At 35.8% G+C, this 18798-nt stretch overlaps 1 protein-coding gene across 1 annotated transcript in view; it reads right to left on the bottom strand.

Moving 5' to 3' along the window:
- Positions 1-18798, bottom strand: part of LOC126831524 (adenylate cyclase type 1) — an 86464-nt gene that overhangs the window by 10433 nt on the left and 57233 nt on the right. The window contains exons 4-10 of the mRNA XM_050562056.1: positions 17603-17714; positions 16971-17098; positions 8848-9006; positions 8030-8171; positions 7121-7291; positions 4655-4704; positions 1485-1626 (exon numbers count right to left, since the gene is read on the bottom strand). Of these exons, the coding sequence (XP_050418013.1) occupies positions 1485-1626; positions 4655-4704; positions 7121-7291; positions 8030-8171; positions 8848-9006; positions 16971-17098; positions 17603-17714 (904 nt within the window). The remainder of the gene's footprint in view (positions 1-1484; positions 1627-4654; positions 4705-7120; positions 7292-8029; positions 8172-8847; positions 9007-16970; positions 17099-17602; positions 17715-18798) is intronic.

Here is an 18798-nt window from a genome sequence, read left to right as displayed (position 1 = left end):
TAAAATGACTTGAATTGGTGTAGTTCCCTCCCCTTAACTGCTAAAGGTATTCACAACCACATCTCGAAGATGATTTTTGTGAACTAAAATTTATACTGTGTCTTTCCGAGTTGTCGATCCTTATTGACGAATTCATTTGGATCCAGCCTTTTGTCCATAGATTTTTGTCTTCCCTAATGTAATTTGCCATGGATAGAAAAGTTAACGCTGTGAGCTGCAAATGCCCAAGGGTTTAATACGTCGCGGCGTGGTATTTATAGGTAGTCCATCCTTTAACCACATTAGTGAATAAGTAATCGAGATATCTTCTCTAGTTCTATAAGCCGTGCATCCACGCAATATATACATTCAAACTTGGCTGATGGAATTAGTGTCAAGATTGAAATACTTAGTTTATTGCTTGTAACTTTTTAAACGTGTAATATTATGATACCAAATTCACAAGTTAAAAAGATATAATACATAATGTTTACTTTTATTGCACACTGGAGCCTGAAATCAAAAGTGAAATATCGCAACGTCATTAAAATCGGCAATGCACCTTTAATTTAGCCTATTGTTTTAAATTATGGTGAGACGTATATCCCGTGTCTAACCGATTTCGACGTGATTCCTCTAACAATATTGTGGAATTGGAAAAGGGGGAGAAGGGAGTGTGGGAATCGATCAAATAAAAGATGGGATGCCAGGCAATGAAACATACTCCCACAGCAGGTATGTTATTCGGCCAGTCAAAAAGGGTTGTCGCATTTTTTTTTTCTTTTGTCTGTAATGAAACATTTACAATACATTAAAATCTGATTCAGAGTAACAACTCACTGATTAATTATCAAAAAATCAGTAGATTTTGTTTGGCTTCTAGTTCTGTCCCATGATAATGTTTCTTATACAAAGCATTTAATATCATGGATTTAGCTGTTCAAGTTATCAAAAATCATTGAATATCAATGTATTTGCTTGTCTCAAAACCTTGAACTCTGTGTATAACCGAATGACAACTTTGGCTTGTAGAGCATACACAAGATTTTTCGTAGTAATCGAGGGCCATAATTCGCCAGTAATTATCGTAAATCCTTGAAAAGCATTAGAAGTCTTCGTCTCTTGACCTTAAACATGGTGTATAAATGTAAAATCAGTCGAACCTTGACCTGTAGAGCATCCACAGGTAATCAAGGGTCATAGCTCTGGCAGTAATTATCGGAACTCGTTGAAAATGAATAGGCTTCTTCGTGTACCAATTTAAAGCCAATCGGATATTAACTTTAGCCTCTAGGGCTACTTGTGGACGCTGGACCACCGGACGGACGGGAGGCTACGACAATATACGACCACATTTCAATGTGGGCGTATAAAAGTCTAAATATGGCGTCAGACCATTCACGTTCTCTCCTTCCAGTAATTCTACCTCCATTACTGGGTTCATTAACTATTCCTATATGAATCCCTTAAGACATATAAAGAAATTTTAAATATATTCCACCTACCCTTTGCTCCTTCAAAGGCGTCTTAAATCTCAACGTAACAAAATTAACATGGTTGGATTTCTCTTGTTCGACATATCTAGCCGTTATAGCCTGGGCCAGATATTTATTAACACGATTGGTCGGCAATGGAAACTGAGAATGCCTGAAACATTAAAACAAGACAGAGAATTTGCTTTATTACAAATGACGTATAAATTACCAATTCCGAAACTGATTTTGGATAGCATTTATTGACTGCTATAACTCTTTTTCGCAATATTCATCGTCCAATAATCAGAACGAAGTGAGCAGTGGGAGATTATTCGTTGACTCTCTGAGCATAAATCGACTATCTATGTAAAGCACAACCACTATACCAGCTAAGTAAAATACAACTAATTATAGCTATGTAAAATAAAATAACCCTTAAATATGTAAAATATAAACACTGCTAGCTATGTAAAATGCAACAGCTAGCTATGTAAAAATATATGACAACTGTATATAGGCAAAGTAAATTACAACAACGACTGTAAAATACATCAAACGCTAGTAATGTAAGATCCAACATCTGTAAATCTCTCCAAATAACGAAAATCGGTATTAGGTGTTCTAGATGGTGTAAGTATAATGTATCCGGTGCACTACTACTAAATATCCCATCATAGATTTCAACTACTGTAGTTAATGCGTGAAAAAAAACCTCTCCAGTATTATTAATGAAGACAAATTTGTGATGACAAGTAAACAATGCATATTTCTGATTTATCACCCAATAATACATTCTACAGTAAATATCGCTTGTGTGATATATTTCATAATCCTTAGGAGATATCGCTTTACATTAATTTGATTGGTCAGTTGAAAAGGAACTACTTTTTTATTTTCAAAGAACAGTTCATTTCTTATTAAAAGTTACTTTATTAAAAATGAACTATTGTTATTCAATTGACCTTGATGGAAACACTAGGTCGATATAAAGGACTTTGCAATGATTGAATTGCAGTTAAAAATGATCCATCACTATGCCGTAATGTTCAGTAAAAGTGAAATCTACAGCAAAGAATTATATTTATCTATTTGTGCATGTAAGAAGGGATTGGATAAATAAAATCTCCTACTCGTCTTTTTTTATATCAAAAAATATCAACACTCGTTGGTAAAGTAAAAAAAAAACTCGGCAGAGCCTCGTTTCTTATTACTTTATCAACTTGTGTTGATATTTTTTGATATCGAAAAAGACTGGTAGGAGATTTTCTATATATGTGTAAAATCTAGGATTAACTCGCATATAGGGTTCGGCCGCAATCTTAACGCCATAGTTCATACGATGTAGTTAATTCCATTCTCGCCCCTAGTGAACTTTCTGAAATGCAGTCTTTTTCATCATCAGTCAAATAAAAATCTCTGTGCATTTAGTCTAAGTAAATATACAAAATAAAAGCCGTTGTCTCATACTAGATTACCATAAATCATACATGAGTCGTGTATCAATATACATCACTGAACAATTCGTAATTTGGTCGATTATTGATTTTTGTGACTTGATAAATTACGTCTCTGTTTGTTAATTCTGTGCAGTAGACATTTATTATAGAAAATTATAACTTGGGAATAGCATTCAAATAAAACTCAACTATGTAATTACGATATACCAAATCAAATAAATGACACAACACAGCAAAAAATATAAATTACAAAAAAACGAAAATTGCTTTTCAAATACAAATGAATTCTATATAATGGAGTGATGTTGTTTGCAATACTCGTTAATGTTATAATATAGTGTTTCATTATTAAATAAACTTTGACATTCCTGTTGGTAGAAAAGAAATGAAATGGAGTTTAACGTGCTACTGTTCTGCTCGGTAAAAAGAGTACAGGCGGTTAGGGTATTATTAGGGTATTATGCTGTTGACTGGAATATACTATTCTTGGTATCGACGTGGGCTAGTCAAACGTACGCTGCGATAATCAAATCTCATACTTGTACACATTGGCGTACACATAAAATACAACTTGGAATTCGAGGTCGAGTAGGCCCTACGCGGCAATATCGCCTTTAGGTCAAAATTCCAGCCCCTTACAATGTACGTTACCATCGTTAACAAGAGTAACCAAACATCAGGCGCGGATCAGGGCTCAATTTAGGGAGTCCGGCACCCGAAATAGTCGGAAATGGATGTACAGTGTTGCATTATTCCGTTGTGGTCCTTTCGCACCTTTAGCGCTGGCGAATTGTCACTACAACACTTCAATACTGTGATCTGAAATTTCTGAACACCCATCCCCCCCCCCCCACTTCCCGCCCCCATCCTCGGCACCCTCTGCTGAAAATCCTGGATCTGCCCCTGTACATTAGTCTCAGAATGTTTTAAACCTTCGGGATCACGGAGACAGGTATTCATCATGCAGTTAACTATAATATTTTTGCCTGCACAGCGTCGTTTCTGCTTACTCTACGACCGGCTCTTATTTCGAATTCTAACTGGCAAGGGTTCTTTTACGTGCACGACGTGTACGCGGGACCTTGGTGTTTCGTCCCATCCGAAGCGCTGGTTAGTAAACAGTACTCTGAGCTATAGTGGCTCCATTCTCATGAAATATTTCAATTGGATATTGTATTTTTAGTGTGTTGTGTCTAAATTATTTGTCTATTATAAAAATTTGCTTAACAGTAACAACAGTTATCAAATTTTTCCGGCGTGGTTCCCCCTTGTCAGTGATGCAGGACGGAGGGCCTGACAAGGACAGCTGTCTAGTCATTCGGATGAGACGAAAAACCGAGGTCTCGTGTACACATTGGCGTGCACGTAAAAGATCCCTTGACAGTTGGAATTCGATATAAGAGTAGGCCGTAGTGCCGCTGTCCGGGCAAAATTACCCTCATAGCACACTGTATGGCGTATGCCCGTCTTCATTAGCCTAGTTCGGAGCAAAACAGTAGGACGTTAAACCCCATTTCATTTCATTTCATTTCATTTCAGTTATCAAATGGCTATCACATATAAAAACAATCAATATATGGTCAATTTCCCAACAGACATCACGTAGACGAGGAATTTATCAGTTATTAGAAAGACTGAGATAGCCGAATTGGTGTAAACCGTGTTACTATATTAATAATAACCAAAGCATAGACATTTGATAATAAAACATCCAAGAAAATATGGGAATTGATCTAACTTTACCTTTCTTTAAATGGCTTTCTAAGTTTATCAGTTACCGACGCAAGTCGACTCTGCAATAAATAAATAAATAATTAATTAGAGGAAATTAAAGATAATTTTTGTTTTTAAATAACGACAAAAAGTAAACGTTGATGAGACGATAAATTCTGAAATGGAATAATTAATTAGATAAAGATTAAAGAAAGACAACAAAAATGAAGATCTTCTTTAAGATAAAGACATATTCATTGTACATTAATACAGGGGGTTAAGATAAATCTCTTTATTTTATTATAGAAATATATAGAAAGCATAGACCTTAAGGTCTTGTCAACAAAATACTTCAGTCATTTGAGATACGGTTACCTGTACAATGCGACTTAGGAGAATTTTGCCCGGATAGCGATCGTTTTAAACTGTTAATGGATAATATTGGTGCCAGCCATTATTACATATTTGATAGAACTGGTTAATCACATTCCAAATAAAATCTAACACAGAGATCTTGCTACGATAAATGCATAACGAAGATTTGAAGAAACGGAAGTGACGCAGCAAAAAATGGAAAACAGATACACGGTCGAACTTCAGCTCACTGATAATTCCGTTGGAGACAAAAAATTGTTATAAGAGACTGTGAGGGGATATCTGACAATTCAAAAAAATAATTGAATGTCACTATATCAAAAAAAAGCGAGAAAAATAGAAAGACCCGTAAATTCCTTCGTTTTTATTCATTCTACACTTCTGTACGGACATGGTAATGCACGTTTGTTTTTTGTTTTTTGTAGTTTTTTTTTTAAAGAACACGGGAGAGTTTTTCAACGGTTCAATACAATGACAATGTAATTAATGATTCGACATTACGCTCCCGTATCAATGCTGATCAATTTGTCCAGTCTCGTGCATCGTTCGGATAAAGTTGAAGATCGGAGCTGAGGTTTCCAAGTCTGTCATATATGGAATCGCGAGTTCATTCAGATACCTAGCTTAACCCTGTCTACGAAACAAAACGCCCAAAGCAATAGTTTCGTTCTTTGCATAAGAATCATGTTTGTGAGCATAATTACGGGCTATTGTACAACCTCTAATGGCTAAACATACATTATGCAAGAGCTAAATCTGTCTATTGCAGGTCTTTCTTTAGGCCTGAAATGTTATCTAAATTATTAATTAGACATTAATTAACCTATCCAGACCATAATCAACTCTAGATGGCATGGCTAGCCTGCGATCTGTAGTGGATTATGAGCCGATTTACTGCATAACTTTCCTTCACGATTTAACGACTTTAGTAATGATGAACGAGGCTGGGCAGAAATTTCATTCGCTTAGTTCTGGGTTCATAGTGGATCAATTTGAATGAAATTTTCAGCAAATTGCCTTTACGTTATGTAGTTTTTAGCTATTATAATGAGAACTGCCAACTCGTTATCGAATCTCCCATAATGTATCTTTAACTCATACTTCTATTAAATCTATAAACATCACTCCAACTTGCACAGTTAAAAGTTTGGGAACTGTATAGATCATTTCGATCCAATAGACAGAAATTGCGAATTAAATCTCGAAATGGCATCAAATGCGGTTTAACGGTATATTTTTCTACATAAAGACAGATTAAGTGTCGAGGGAAAGTATCAAGTCATGCAACATACCAGTGAACATGGTCCCGGTGTCGCGGTTTCATTCGCTATTCGGTTTTGCTCGAGACCTTGCGCGTCAGTCACCCATCGATTTGATTTCATAAAGGACATATTTCATAACAGCTAAAATTGATTGAATATGTCGCATATCACATTTTCATGATATTTATGAAAACTTAGACAGTTTTTCAACAACACAACTGTTTATTATCAGTATAAATTGTTGATTTGGTAGATTTTTTATTTATTTATTCAATAATTGGTCTTTTTTGCTTTGCTCTGTTGGGTACTGAAATGTATAGTATACATTCCGACTGTCTAGCTTGACAAAAAATGTCAAGGTCAATGTCGCTTTTGTGCAATTAAAAGAAAATGAGGTACAGAGCCTAACAGAGCCAAACCGGATATCGCGTCAAACGACAACAGTGCATACATGTAGACATCTGTTATCGACGTAGGAACCGTACCCAGAAGATGATAACTAATCAGAAACATCATTTTACCATAATAAGTGTAGCAATAGTTTATTGGTGGATACTGCTCGCCACCACTACTTCGGGAATATGCGTAACTACAGAAATGACCTTTATTCTAAACAGATAATGAAAGACGTATTGTGTTGACCAGACGTTAAACATTCATTTCCTTTACTTTATTTTCCTCCCATTTCATTAAGAGATACAGACAAAATGGCTGTTATGAAAATACTGGTGTCAAATGTTCTTTTCACTGACAGAACAAGAAGGCCAACATGACCTACGGCTACAAGAAAATGGAAATCTTTAAAAAAAAAAAAAAGCATCTCTAGGGTGTAATTCTATAAGGAAAAAATTACACTTACAAATTTAGATGGTTGTTTTTCTTCTTGTGACGGTGTTAAGACATTAGAGAAAGGGATTTCAGCATTAAATTTGACAGCTTGCATCAACCGCATCACGCAATTCGAAACATTTCTAAAGGACAGTTTCTTTGGTCTCAGTCCTGCCCAGTCTCTGTATAGTAGTGAACTGTGCTGCAATTAAAAACAACAATTCTCAATTGATCAACTGAATCGAAAACAGAATAATTGAAAATAAAACTAAGAAGGAGGGGGGGGGGCTTTTTATTTGGATCAAATCACAGCTCAAAGTAGAATTTGGTTTCGTGTTCTGTTTCGATCATCGATTCAATTTTTATTCTAGCTAAACCCGTTTGATTACTAATTATAGGTTCGTTATTTGTTTACTTATTGTACACGAGGAGCAGTCCATTTGCTGCCTATAACGTTTTTTAGGACTTCGAATTCTGTCTTATGGTTTGGATTGTTCGTACTTGGTTTTATTTTATTATAGCAGTGGGGATTTTTTTAGATTTCAAACTACTACACTGGATCTGGGAGTATAAACGATCCATTTATGTTCTCCGGGTAGATGACCGTTATCAGTTCCATATGAAAGTTTGAAAGTAGGGGCAATTTTATACAATACCGTGGAATTAGAATACTACCGGGAATCTCGACTGTGTGGCGTATAACAGTGATACAACATTTCTGTTGAACATCGCATGCAAGCCGTCTAACCAGTGTAGCTTTCAGTCTGCTATTAACATGGCTGAACTTCGAGAACTTGACGTAGTAATAGATGTATGTTATTTGATAATAATAATTAGTATGCTAATTCTTTTACGATATACACGCTGGATCTCAATTAAACCTAAATATATTACCCTATATTTAAAGAGGTTGTGTTAATTGGTGGATAGAAGTACTAACCCTTCGAGGATGTTTAGCTTTAATAAAGAAGGTTTCAATGGTGTGCTGTTTTAAGAAAGCATTTCTATCACCGCCATTTCCAGGCTCTACTTCATATTCACCATGTAAATGATCCAATGTAGATTGCGTGATGTGCACCATGCTGAATAAACACATACAGTTATATTCTATAATAATATACATTATGTGGGAAAAAAATAAAAGACAGACAAAAACATAAATATTCATGTTATATTATAAAGTATTGTCGTTGTATTGCGACATTTTCAATATTGCCCTCTGTCCTTTAAGGTTATGAGAAAGAAGCAATGGAATCATCCTCATATATTTTAATTTTAATTGTATGTTAGAGGGCACCATAGGTCCGTCGTAAGTAAAGTTCCTGAACGATTGACATCCTATACCCATTTTTACACCAACGTGCTGATATGCGAGGGTAATTGTAGATGAGTCAGCCTGTGTAAATTTTTTATAAAATGGCAACACATGACATATCAATGCATCCCTGTCTGGCGCGAGGGATGACGAAATGTGGGGTCTTGGGCCAAACTGGGTTATCAAAGAATATCAAATATATCTGTTTCCGTGTTATTTTCAATGCATTTAACTTCTCAGCGTATCGTACAATGGAAAGGGGTTTATAGAGTTGGTTAACCTGGACATGCAAGGCGCGAATTTTTGAGGATCTGACCTTTCAAAAATCAAACTAATGAGCGCATTAGAAGGGTATCAGAAAAGCTGACTTCATCACCCAACCCACCCCCTGGCTCAACATCATGTAACGGACGCAGTTCATAAAGATCTAACTAATCACATACCCAGGTAAGCCTCCAGCCTCCATCTGGTTAGCTAGAGTGACGTCATGACTCCACACGTCATATTGCCATCTTTTAAGACCAAGAACGCCACACAATACTGCGCCGGTATGGAGTCCAACTCTCATATTTAATCGAACGTCAGTAGATTCGCAGACGGAACTGAAATTATAGAAATAATCAATAATATAAATATAACAAGATACAAAGGAAAGTAATCACACTTTACCCTTTTGAAAACACCATTTATATTTAAAGGAGGGCGTTCGCATAAAATTGTTTCCGTATTTCATTATGACTTTATATTATTAAAGATATATTGCCGGGCAATACAAAAGACATTCATGGCAGCATTGTGATTTAGGGGAGTCTTCGTGAGCGGCAGCCATCCTCGGGACAAATCATAAAATAACTTTTAGAATCGATTTGTAATTTCAGACATCGAATTTCTATCCATCACAAAACGAAAAACGAGACATTCTATTTATCAGATTAATAGAGCATTTATAAGTAACTAAAACGGATCAAGGGCGACAACCCATTAAGTCAAACTAGCACAAGTATAACCCATCACAAATTGTCACATATAAGTCTAACTCTAACTCACCCAAAGACATGCAGTAATTTATAACACTACTTAGGTTAAGTCACCCCAAGCCCCGTCTTCATTAGCCCTGTGGGATCAGAACATGCCATTACATCGCCCCAAGCAACTCATTATTTATTGGGATTCGTGCACCATCCGACATTTACCCAATATGGTGGTGTTGGGCTGGAGTTTAATACAACATGATAAATACTTTATTTAGCCTTCAGGAAAATAAAACATTACGTAACAACAAAAGAAAACAATAACATGTGTTGTTAGACCTTGTTAACGTAATTACAAGAAAAAATGTTTTTCAACATGCAGTTTCAAAACAATTTCCCCCAAAAACAATTTCCTGTATAGAAATTCCAATATGGACATAACAGCATATAGGAATGTTTAAGTTTTTGAAATTACAGAACATTGCTCTTAGAGGCTGTAAAAGATTTCCGGTGTAGATCTGTCAGGTTGGTGATCAGACGCCCACAATACCCAGAGGTAGCCAGTGGATTTTAACGATTATCTGTAAAGCTCTGACAACTACAGTAATTTACTTTTGTTTTATAACAAAGGTCGTGTACAAATTGTATTAAATATTTTAGACATTTTGATGTAAGAGAAAAGAAGTTCGATTGGCATCCAATGTATAAACACATTTGGTTAAATTTAATATTATTAACGAATACATTGCACCATAAATCTCTTTGATAAAGGTCAAAATAGAATTGTGCTGATAGGATGTGCTATTTCGATTAGTAACGGGAAATGGTTGAAGGGGTGAGGGGTCATTTGTATATCTCATCCCTGACGCACAATTTGCAATGACAATAGGCTGTCATCACGCAAGACATAGTAGTACATGAAATCAAGTAAAATCGACATCCTACGCTCAACCTTAATATGAATCAGTCTCCTTTTTTTTTAGATTGGAGCTCAGGTAACAACATGGTTCAGCCTGCATGCCATCACTACAGCGGTCCTGTTAGGCTATCGATTACTAATTGCACCCAGAAGCCTTATAGCCACTTATTGTTTGAAAATACAAGTTCTGAAAGCAGTTGTTTAAAATATGTGAAATTATTTAGATATAAAGAAAAGGGTAATATTTAAGAAGTTAACATTTACCTGAGATTAAAATGTTAGATTTTCAAATTAATGAGTTAACAATTAGAATGATTATAATATAGGCTAATTAATGGTGACAAGCTGTTCCAACTTGCTACTTTAAATTTAAAAATTTCAAATTAATAAGTTAACAATATGATTATAATATATGACGTAGGTTAATTAATGGCGACAAGCAATTCCAACTTGCTATTTTAAATTTTAAAATTTCAAATTAATAAGTTAACAATATGATTATAGGCTGATTGATGACGACAAGGTGTTCCCATTTCCTACTTTTAATAGCTATACAAAGTGCCAAACCAATCAAATAAGTATATACTGTATCGTGTGCGATATCCATCACTACTTATATTTTATCGGATAACCTTTTCGTATTGAACATTTTTTAGGGCTTTATAATAATATTGAGTTGTATTGCATGTCTGATTTGCGCTCTGTGAGAACGATCAATTTGGAGGCGGTGTTGGTTAGTCCATACAAAAACGAGTAAACAGCAATTATGAATATTTTATTGATATTAATGTTACGGTCCAGTCCCTTTGATCAAATACATATTTCATTTATATCAAATGATAGAGGGGTTTGAGTTAACTTTGGGTCATGCTATCTCTTCTCTTATCAATAGTAATTAATCCAAATATCTGAGTTCACTTGAATATTGACAAAACGCGTTCGGCATTATCTGGTTTTAAATGGTTCCGATGTACAAATCAATACGCTGCTAAAAATAAAATCTTTCAATGGCCTTCGCGTCGTTTGAGTTACTGATAAGAGGGGGAACAAACGTGAAAAATATAATCCATCTTTTGTAGATTATGCCATTAAAATTTCGTGTGAATCTTCATGCACTTTGTTCTCGTAGCTACAAGGTTGTCGTGCACGAGATGTATGATTCAGCTTTTAGGAACACGGTTACCACTTTCCACTGGGTCCAATTGAGTGGGTCCCAGATGTCTTATAATTCAATGCATAAACTTGTAAATTAGCTAGGCCAACTTCCCACTTATAAATGAAAAGTGACACCGGGAGTTCTGAAACGAATAACTTTTATAGTTCGTGCACGAATATATACGCTACACTGTCGAAATATCTTCTAGAAGGTAACTTTCAATGGCTACCAGAAGACGTTTAGAATTACACTTTAGGCAGTACTACATATATAAAACAGTAAACGATGGAAAAAATGTTCCAAGTTGTGTTTGCTAAATCATTGATAGAATAGTAGGTAGGCAAACGGTGGCTCAGTGAGTAAGGTACTGGCTTACTATCCAGGGGATCCGGGTTCAAGGAACAGTGTCTAAGGACAAGGAACAGTGTCTAAAGCAAGGCTGACACTTGCAAACTAGTCGTAAACTGGCGTGAAGTGTGCGTAAACCCGTCGTGACTGCGTGCCATGTCGGGACGAGAATTTTGAAATGTTCAAAATTTTGGTGACGACAAAATTTAGCGACCGGCTCGTGAACTATGCGCAAACTGTTCGTGAACTCGTCGGTACGATGCGCGGGAGGATGCGTGACAGTGCGCGCCATGCTACAACTGTCACGAACTGCCACGAATAGTTCACGACTAGTTCACGAACAGTTCACGACTACTGCAGCACGACACCGTCCGAATTGCGCAAACTCGTCGTGCCAATGCGGGAAGTGCGTAAACAATGCGCAAACTATGCGTGAACTCGTCGTGTCAACATGAACACTGATGGGCACGCATTCGTGAACTTGTCGTGAACCATGCGTGAACTAGTCGTGAACAGTGCGGGAGCCTCCCAGTTCGTGTCCCAAAATGGCACGACTTGCCACGACAAAATCGTGGCCAAAAGTCGTGCAAGTGTCAGCCTGGCTTAAGTCTTTCGGATGTGACGAAAACCCGAGATCCCATGTACACGATGGCATGCCCGTAATACAACCCTTGACAGTTGTAATTAGAACTGTCCAGCCAATTCTCCCCGCAGTGCAGACTGTACTCTGCATGGCGTATGCCTGTACTCATTATCCCGGCTGGTGCAGAAACGTATGACGTTAAACCCCATTTCATTTTAGTAAGCAAAAGAGATACCTTAGGGTAAACTATTTATAGTACATATTCGATATAGTCAGTTAACTCTATTTTTATTCCATAGGTTTAAAACACCAGACACTGTTAGCCTTTCCGCTATCAAATCAGTACGTCACTTCTGCATGTTCGACCGATTTTAAATAAAAAAGACAAAGGTGACGTTGACTAATATCTTAGCACATTATCGTCTGCTCCAACCAGTAACCCGAAGCAGTTCCTGATGTATTAGACAGTCGAGTGGCGAGTATCACGTGAACTAATCAATTGCCCTCCAAAATAAATCGTTACTTTTAGCTAACTAAAACCATTGATTGTTTGATTAATATGAACACACGTCATTTTGCCTTCCCGGTTCCCGCTCACCTAAATAGTCGTCTGCTTATCTTATCATATTTACAATCACGGTGAAAAATAACATACGAGGCGCCAAGAAATTGCTTCATGGTTGATAAGTGATAATAATCAATAGGCTGGATTGGTTTTTGTGGAGAAGATGTGATCATTTAAACAAATGTATACCATTAATCCAGTAATGGTGTCTCAAACAAGGTTCAAATTTGATTACTAGCAATATATTAGAATACAATTAAAATAAATCAAATTATCCATAAGACAATGTCCGCGTTTCTTATAATAGGATATTCTCCTACTAGTTTATATAATAAGGGATGATGCAAACAACCAGCACCTAGAAATCTATTGGGGAATGGCTACATACACAATCCATAAATTTAACACTACATTTTATAACGATGAATTTCACTAACGACTAACCATCTTTTTGGGGAAACATGATTCAAATTAGAAAGTAACATTCAGTTGCATATTTACATCCCATAAATTGGTTATATGTATACTGTATCTGTTTATATGGTCTATATTGTATTCGTGTATGTTGATGTTATATTTACAATTATCCTACAATATTTATTATCAATATTAAAGGCTCAATACCGCTCTTGTTGTAACTGAATAATATGTCCCAATCTTTATTCTGGTCAACAAATTGTACTATTTTACAATATTCCAATTAATTGATGATACAAATTTCATCTTAACACACCTAATTTAAAAAAATGGAAAAATTCAACTAAATGATTTGAAAAGCCTGACGTAAAGCTTTTCAAATGTGACTTGGATTTAAAAATATTTTTGAACCCTTTGGACAAGTAAAATAGGATTTAATGGATAATTTACACAACAGGTAGAACACCAACACATCTAGTACTTAGAATAAGCCTATTTTTTATTTTCTGGAGCTGTCAAGCCAACAAGCGTGTTATTGTCCCTTTAATTGCCTATATAACTGAGAAGTGGTATCAAGTGTTGTAGATACAGTAAACAAATCCAATCTCATGTAAAACATTCATCTAGATTTAAACGACACACATTAAAAACAACGCTACCCCATGCTGATCACGGTAATCATACGCACGTCATTGTAATAATAATAAAAATAGTTTATTCACAACTACATGTACAGGCATGGGTATGGAAGTTAGAACAAACATTTCACATTATGATGCATTACAGTATCTGATTAGATATCTTACAAAATAGCATTAATTTTCAAGACATGTAGGGTACATATAATGTTGATGTAATCTTCAATTGTATGTTACCAGCATCACATAATCTTTCAAAATGACGATTCCCTCATTGCGCGATATTGTAGTATAATGGACTAATGTGATTGAAGTGACGTTTTTTTACTGATCGGAAGTCGTACACCGTGAACAACCTGAATCCGCTTCACAATTTTATTATTGAACAATATAGCTTCGTCTACACTAGGCTTGAAAAAGCCGGCTTTTTAAAAACCCGGTTTTTTCAAAACCCGGCTTTTTCAAGTGTAGCGTCTACACTGACTGAACGGAAAAAGACGATGAACACCGACCTTCGTTATTTGTGGAACTTCCGGTTTATTTATTACGCCATCGGCTTCAGTCAATTTTGCAGAGATAATAATATAATAATAATGATTACTAGAGAAGCCAGCTTCGGATAATTCAGCGCATATAACCCTGTAAATTTTATTGTCTTTGACAGTTCCATCAAACAAAGCTTGAATGTTCCCCCGCCCCCAAATCTCAATTAGCAATAAGCACTCCTCGTTAACCCATTTTAGGTTAGGCATGTTGAAATTAAATAGGCTAGGCTATAGATGGATTTGAGATTTACCGCAATTTCTTAGAACCGGAAGCAATGCCAATGTTATGAATGTACGGAAGCTCGGGACGAATGACATCCGGGTACTTGATAAATCCCGGATTTACCGTCTACACACATAAAATTGCCGGTTTTTTGAAAAAGCCGGCTTTTTGATTTTGAAAAATCCCTCAATAATTGCCGGATTTTAAAAAGCCGGCTTTTACGATTGAGAAATTGAAAAAGCCGGCTTTTAGGAAAAAACCGGGATTTAAAAGGCTAGTGTAGACGGTGAATGCTGCTAGTGTAGACGTAGCTTATATGCCTTTTATTTTAATAAAGCGTAATGGCCGAGTGTGGCATACAATGAGAGGTGGAGGTTACGGAGAAATACCGAGGAATCCCGAATGGGGTAGATGTTTATACTTTTTGTGCCCTCAGTCGGTACAAAACACATGGCACACGGCTTTGTACGCTAACTTTAGTCTAGGTGCTGTTTTTGGCTTTAACACTTTCCAACTAAGGGCTAAGTCACTAAAACTTAAAACTACAGCTAAAATAATTTATGGAATGTTTCGATAAAGCGCGTCAATTGGTTTGATAAAGATACGTTCTTTCGTAAAGTCGTGTAGTTGGAGATGAACTTGAGCGATCTTTTATCTGGTACGAGAGAATTCTGCGCCAAAAGTTGCCTGTGAAGTCCACAAGTTCACATACAATTTCCTGCTTTGGTACAGTGTGAAACTAACCTAGATGGTTATAAAGTGCTGGCGTGTGTTTCAGATTCCATTACAATGTATTTGAAATACCTCGCGTGTATAAAGTTGGCCTGATGAAGATAAGAATAGTCCATAGCTAATTAATAAATAGAGAAAGACAAAGGTTAACTAGTTAATATGGTCTTTGTTTCAATATAAGATGGAATCGATTAGTGATGTCTAAATCAGTACTATCTAGACATATCGATTTTGAATTTATCTTGTTCTAGTCCTATTGCTTTTCAACGCGTATCGATTTTTAATTTGATTAAATTCGGACTACATACACGATTTTGGAGCTTTCGAGCAGTTTCTATAAATAACCCTAATTAATTGTACTCCCAAGAGAAAATATTATTGATTAAATCTCGGAAGAAGAGCTCTTTTTATTTCATGTTGACTATGTCCGTTGCCAAAAAAATATATTCTAATAAAAGTTCGCGTGTTAAGCCGCACTAGCCATATTTGTCACTCACTCTGACGTCTTCGCCAATTTACATAGTTGTTTCAGACAATAAAAAAAATTCCCACATTCAGCGATCCTCATATTTGTATAGGATTTTGAGCACTGTTCGCCTTATGAAAATAGAATATTTAATAAACTAGGTTTTGTATCTCCCTGCGGACAGAACAACCAGTTAGTTCAATAAATGGACAACGAGCAGATAACCGACTGTTAAGTCTTCTACAGTTTTTAATAGGTTTATAGTACTAGGATTTAAGTTTTTAAAAGTGGAAGAAAGTACATACGTTAGACAACTTGGCCAACTCCAACTCAATGTAAATATTAGTCAATAATTACTGAAATCAACCAATCCTAAGATATGATACAGTAGATTCTAATGATTTCATTTCAAATATGTCCGATTTGTATAAACGCAAACAAGATATTACATAATTTTTACAAGCTTCAAACTTGCCAATTATATTTGTCTTTTGAAAAGAGTGAACACTTGTATCAGACTTTCATCTTGTTGTCTCATTTATTGAAAGAAAATTAATTTCTTCGCCGTCTTGCCAACTATCTGCAGTTGCGAGGTGGTATTCTAAATCGAAACAATGAGCCGTTTTGGGCGATTGTGTTTTTCATTCCACAACTTGGTAAGAGCTTAAACTGTCAAAACATGTGATGTAAGGGGTAAGGATAATACCGCAGACAAATAAAACTTCCACGAGCGGATTCTTTTACACGTATTACTGGTAGAGTGGTTTGCTATTGTGATTAGAGAGTCAACTATTATTAAGAGAAATCGCTCGTCCATATAAATTATACTGGTTTCTTTCTATTGCGAAAAGATTTCCAGCAAACAAAATCTGATTCAAAGGCCGATTAGCAATTTAATTCTATTGCACGATTTGGTAACTGTGCAAAACTACCTCAATTAATCTTCCACTTCCAAAATGCCACATGAAAAGGTTCCATTCGTCTAAGCATAAAACCTACTTACGCTATTGCATCAATCATGTCTAGTCCCATCTCCACACAACATTTAGCATGATCAGAATGGGGTTCTGGTAAACCACTAACACAATAATAACAATCTCCCAAAATCTTTATCCGTAAACAATTATTATTCTGAAATAAATTTATACAAATTAATAAATAAAACATAGTTAAAGAAAGACACCAAAAACTAATTTATGACTCTCACCAACCGGACCAATAAATTGGCTAGCAGGCAAGTGGGCAGAGGGTAGGGCATTTACACCAACATTCAAAAAGACGATTTCATTTATTTATTTAAATATTCTGCACTTTGTTGATCTTTAATTTCCCTTTGGTAAACATTTATTATGAGCATAATTTCTACAAAACGTCGGAAAGCGGGCAATGAGGCAATACTTTTCAAAATCACCTGAATGGGTGGTCCAAAGTACAGAATATGTGGTTTAGCTGTAGCCTGCTTAAGAATGAAAAGGGCGAGGGGGGGGGGGATTTAAAACCAGAGAATTGCTAAATAGCCGAAACAATTTAATTTAGCAATTGGTTTTAAAAAAAATACAATACATAAACATCTGTAAAAAATAGTTTAGAAACTGGCTGTGTATTCGTTGGAATGTTTGTAAATGGCATGTATACCTTTGCTAGGTGATCAAATCTACCGAACAGTTCATTCAGAATTCGTACCAATTCTTGAGCTGTACACTGAGAAGCCAGCACAGTAAAACCAACTATATCAGCAAACAATATCCTGAAAAAATACAAGAATAATTCATATTAACGTGCATTTAAGACGTTCATGTACAATTTGACCCTACGCCAGTTGGACCTATTTGACCCATTGGAACACCTTATACAAAATGTTGGCATCATGAGTGGAAATGCATAACCATGTATTCATGCAAAAAAGATACCCCATCACAATTTGATTGACCAAATTGGTCCCCGGAATTATTAAGGCTGACCCGACTCCGAACAAAATGCACACTTGCTCAAACTACACCTTTATCATTGTCCACTATATTGACCTTTATCGACATAGTCCATTATTTTTATCAGACCTTACAGGGAGTGATGGCAGATGTTCTTTCCAATTAAGACTTTCGACGAATAATCGACGCGCAATGGGACTTTTTCATTAGGTACTGGCCAATATCTGCAATTGTGTTACCTCTGTTAACTTGCCCGGGGTTAGGTTACTCTGTATATTTGATTATTAAAGATACATTATGGAAGATTAGATAAAGAGCTGGCAGCTCTCACTATAATAGTTAAAAACTAGATAATGTAAAGGGATTTTGCTAAAATTTCGGTCAAATTGATCCACTATGAAGCGAGATTTTAGCGATTGTATTTTCGGCCTATCCTCGATCATTATTACTAAAGTCGATACGATAAAAAAAAACATAGTCTCGATTATCCATTTCATGATTAAATCATGAATGAAAATCGGTTCCTAATCCAGTAACAGTAAATCTCGCAAGTTAGCGATGCCATCGAGAGTTGATTATGGTCTGGGTAAGTTAATTAATGTCTATGTAATAATTTAGATAACATTTCAGGCCTAAAGAAAGACCTGAAATAGACAGATTTAGCTCTTGCATAATGTATGTTTAACTGGGATAGCACATATTACAATCTGTGTCGGAATGAATCTCAAGGTCACCCCGAACTAGCAAGTAAAATGGCTAATTATTTTGAGAAACTAGCTGTAAAAAAATTACAATCACATATAACCTTTGCTAGTTTGCTGATATTCTAAAATAGATTTGTATCTGTATAAAATAAACCGAGTCTGAAGAAAGCAAAAGCAACGGAAATTGTTTTAACATCTG

This window comes from Patella vulgata, chromosome 9 (genome assembly GCF_932274485.2).
Source record: "Patella vulgata chromosome 9, xgPatVulg1.2, whole genome shotgun sequence".
Taxonomy (NCBI): Eukaryota; Metazoa; Mollusca; class Gastropoda; family Patellidae; genus Patella; species Patella vulgata.
The sequence above is the reverse complement of the archived record's forward strand: the minus strand, read 5'-3'. Positions and strand labels throughout refer to the sequence as shown.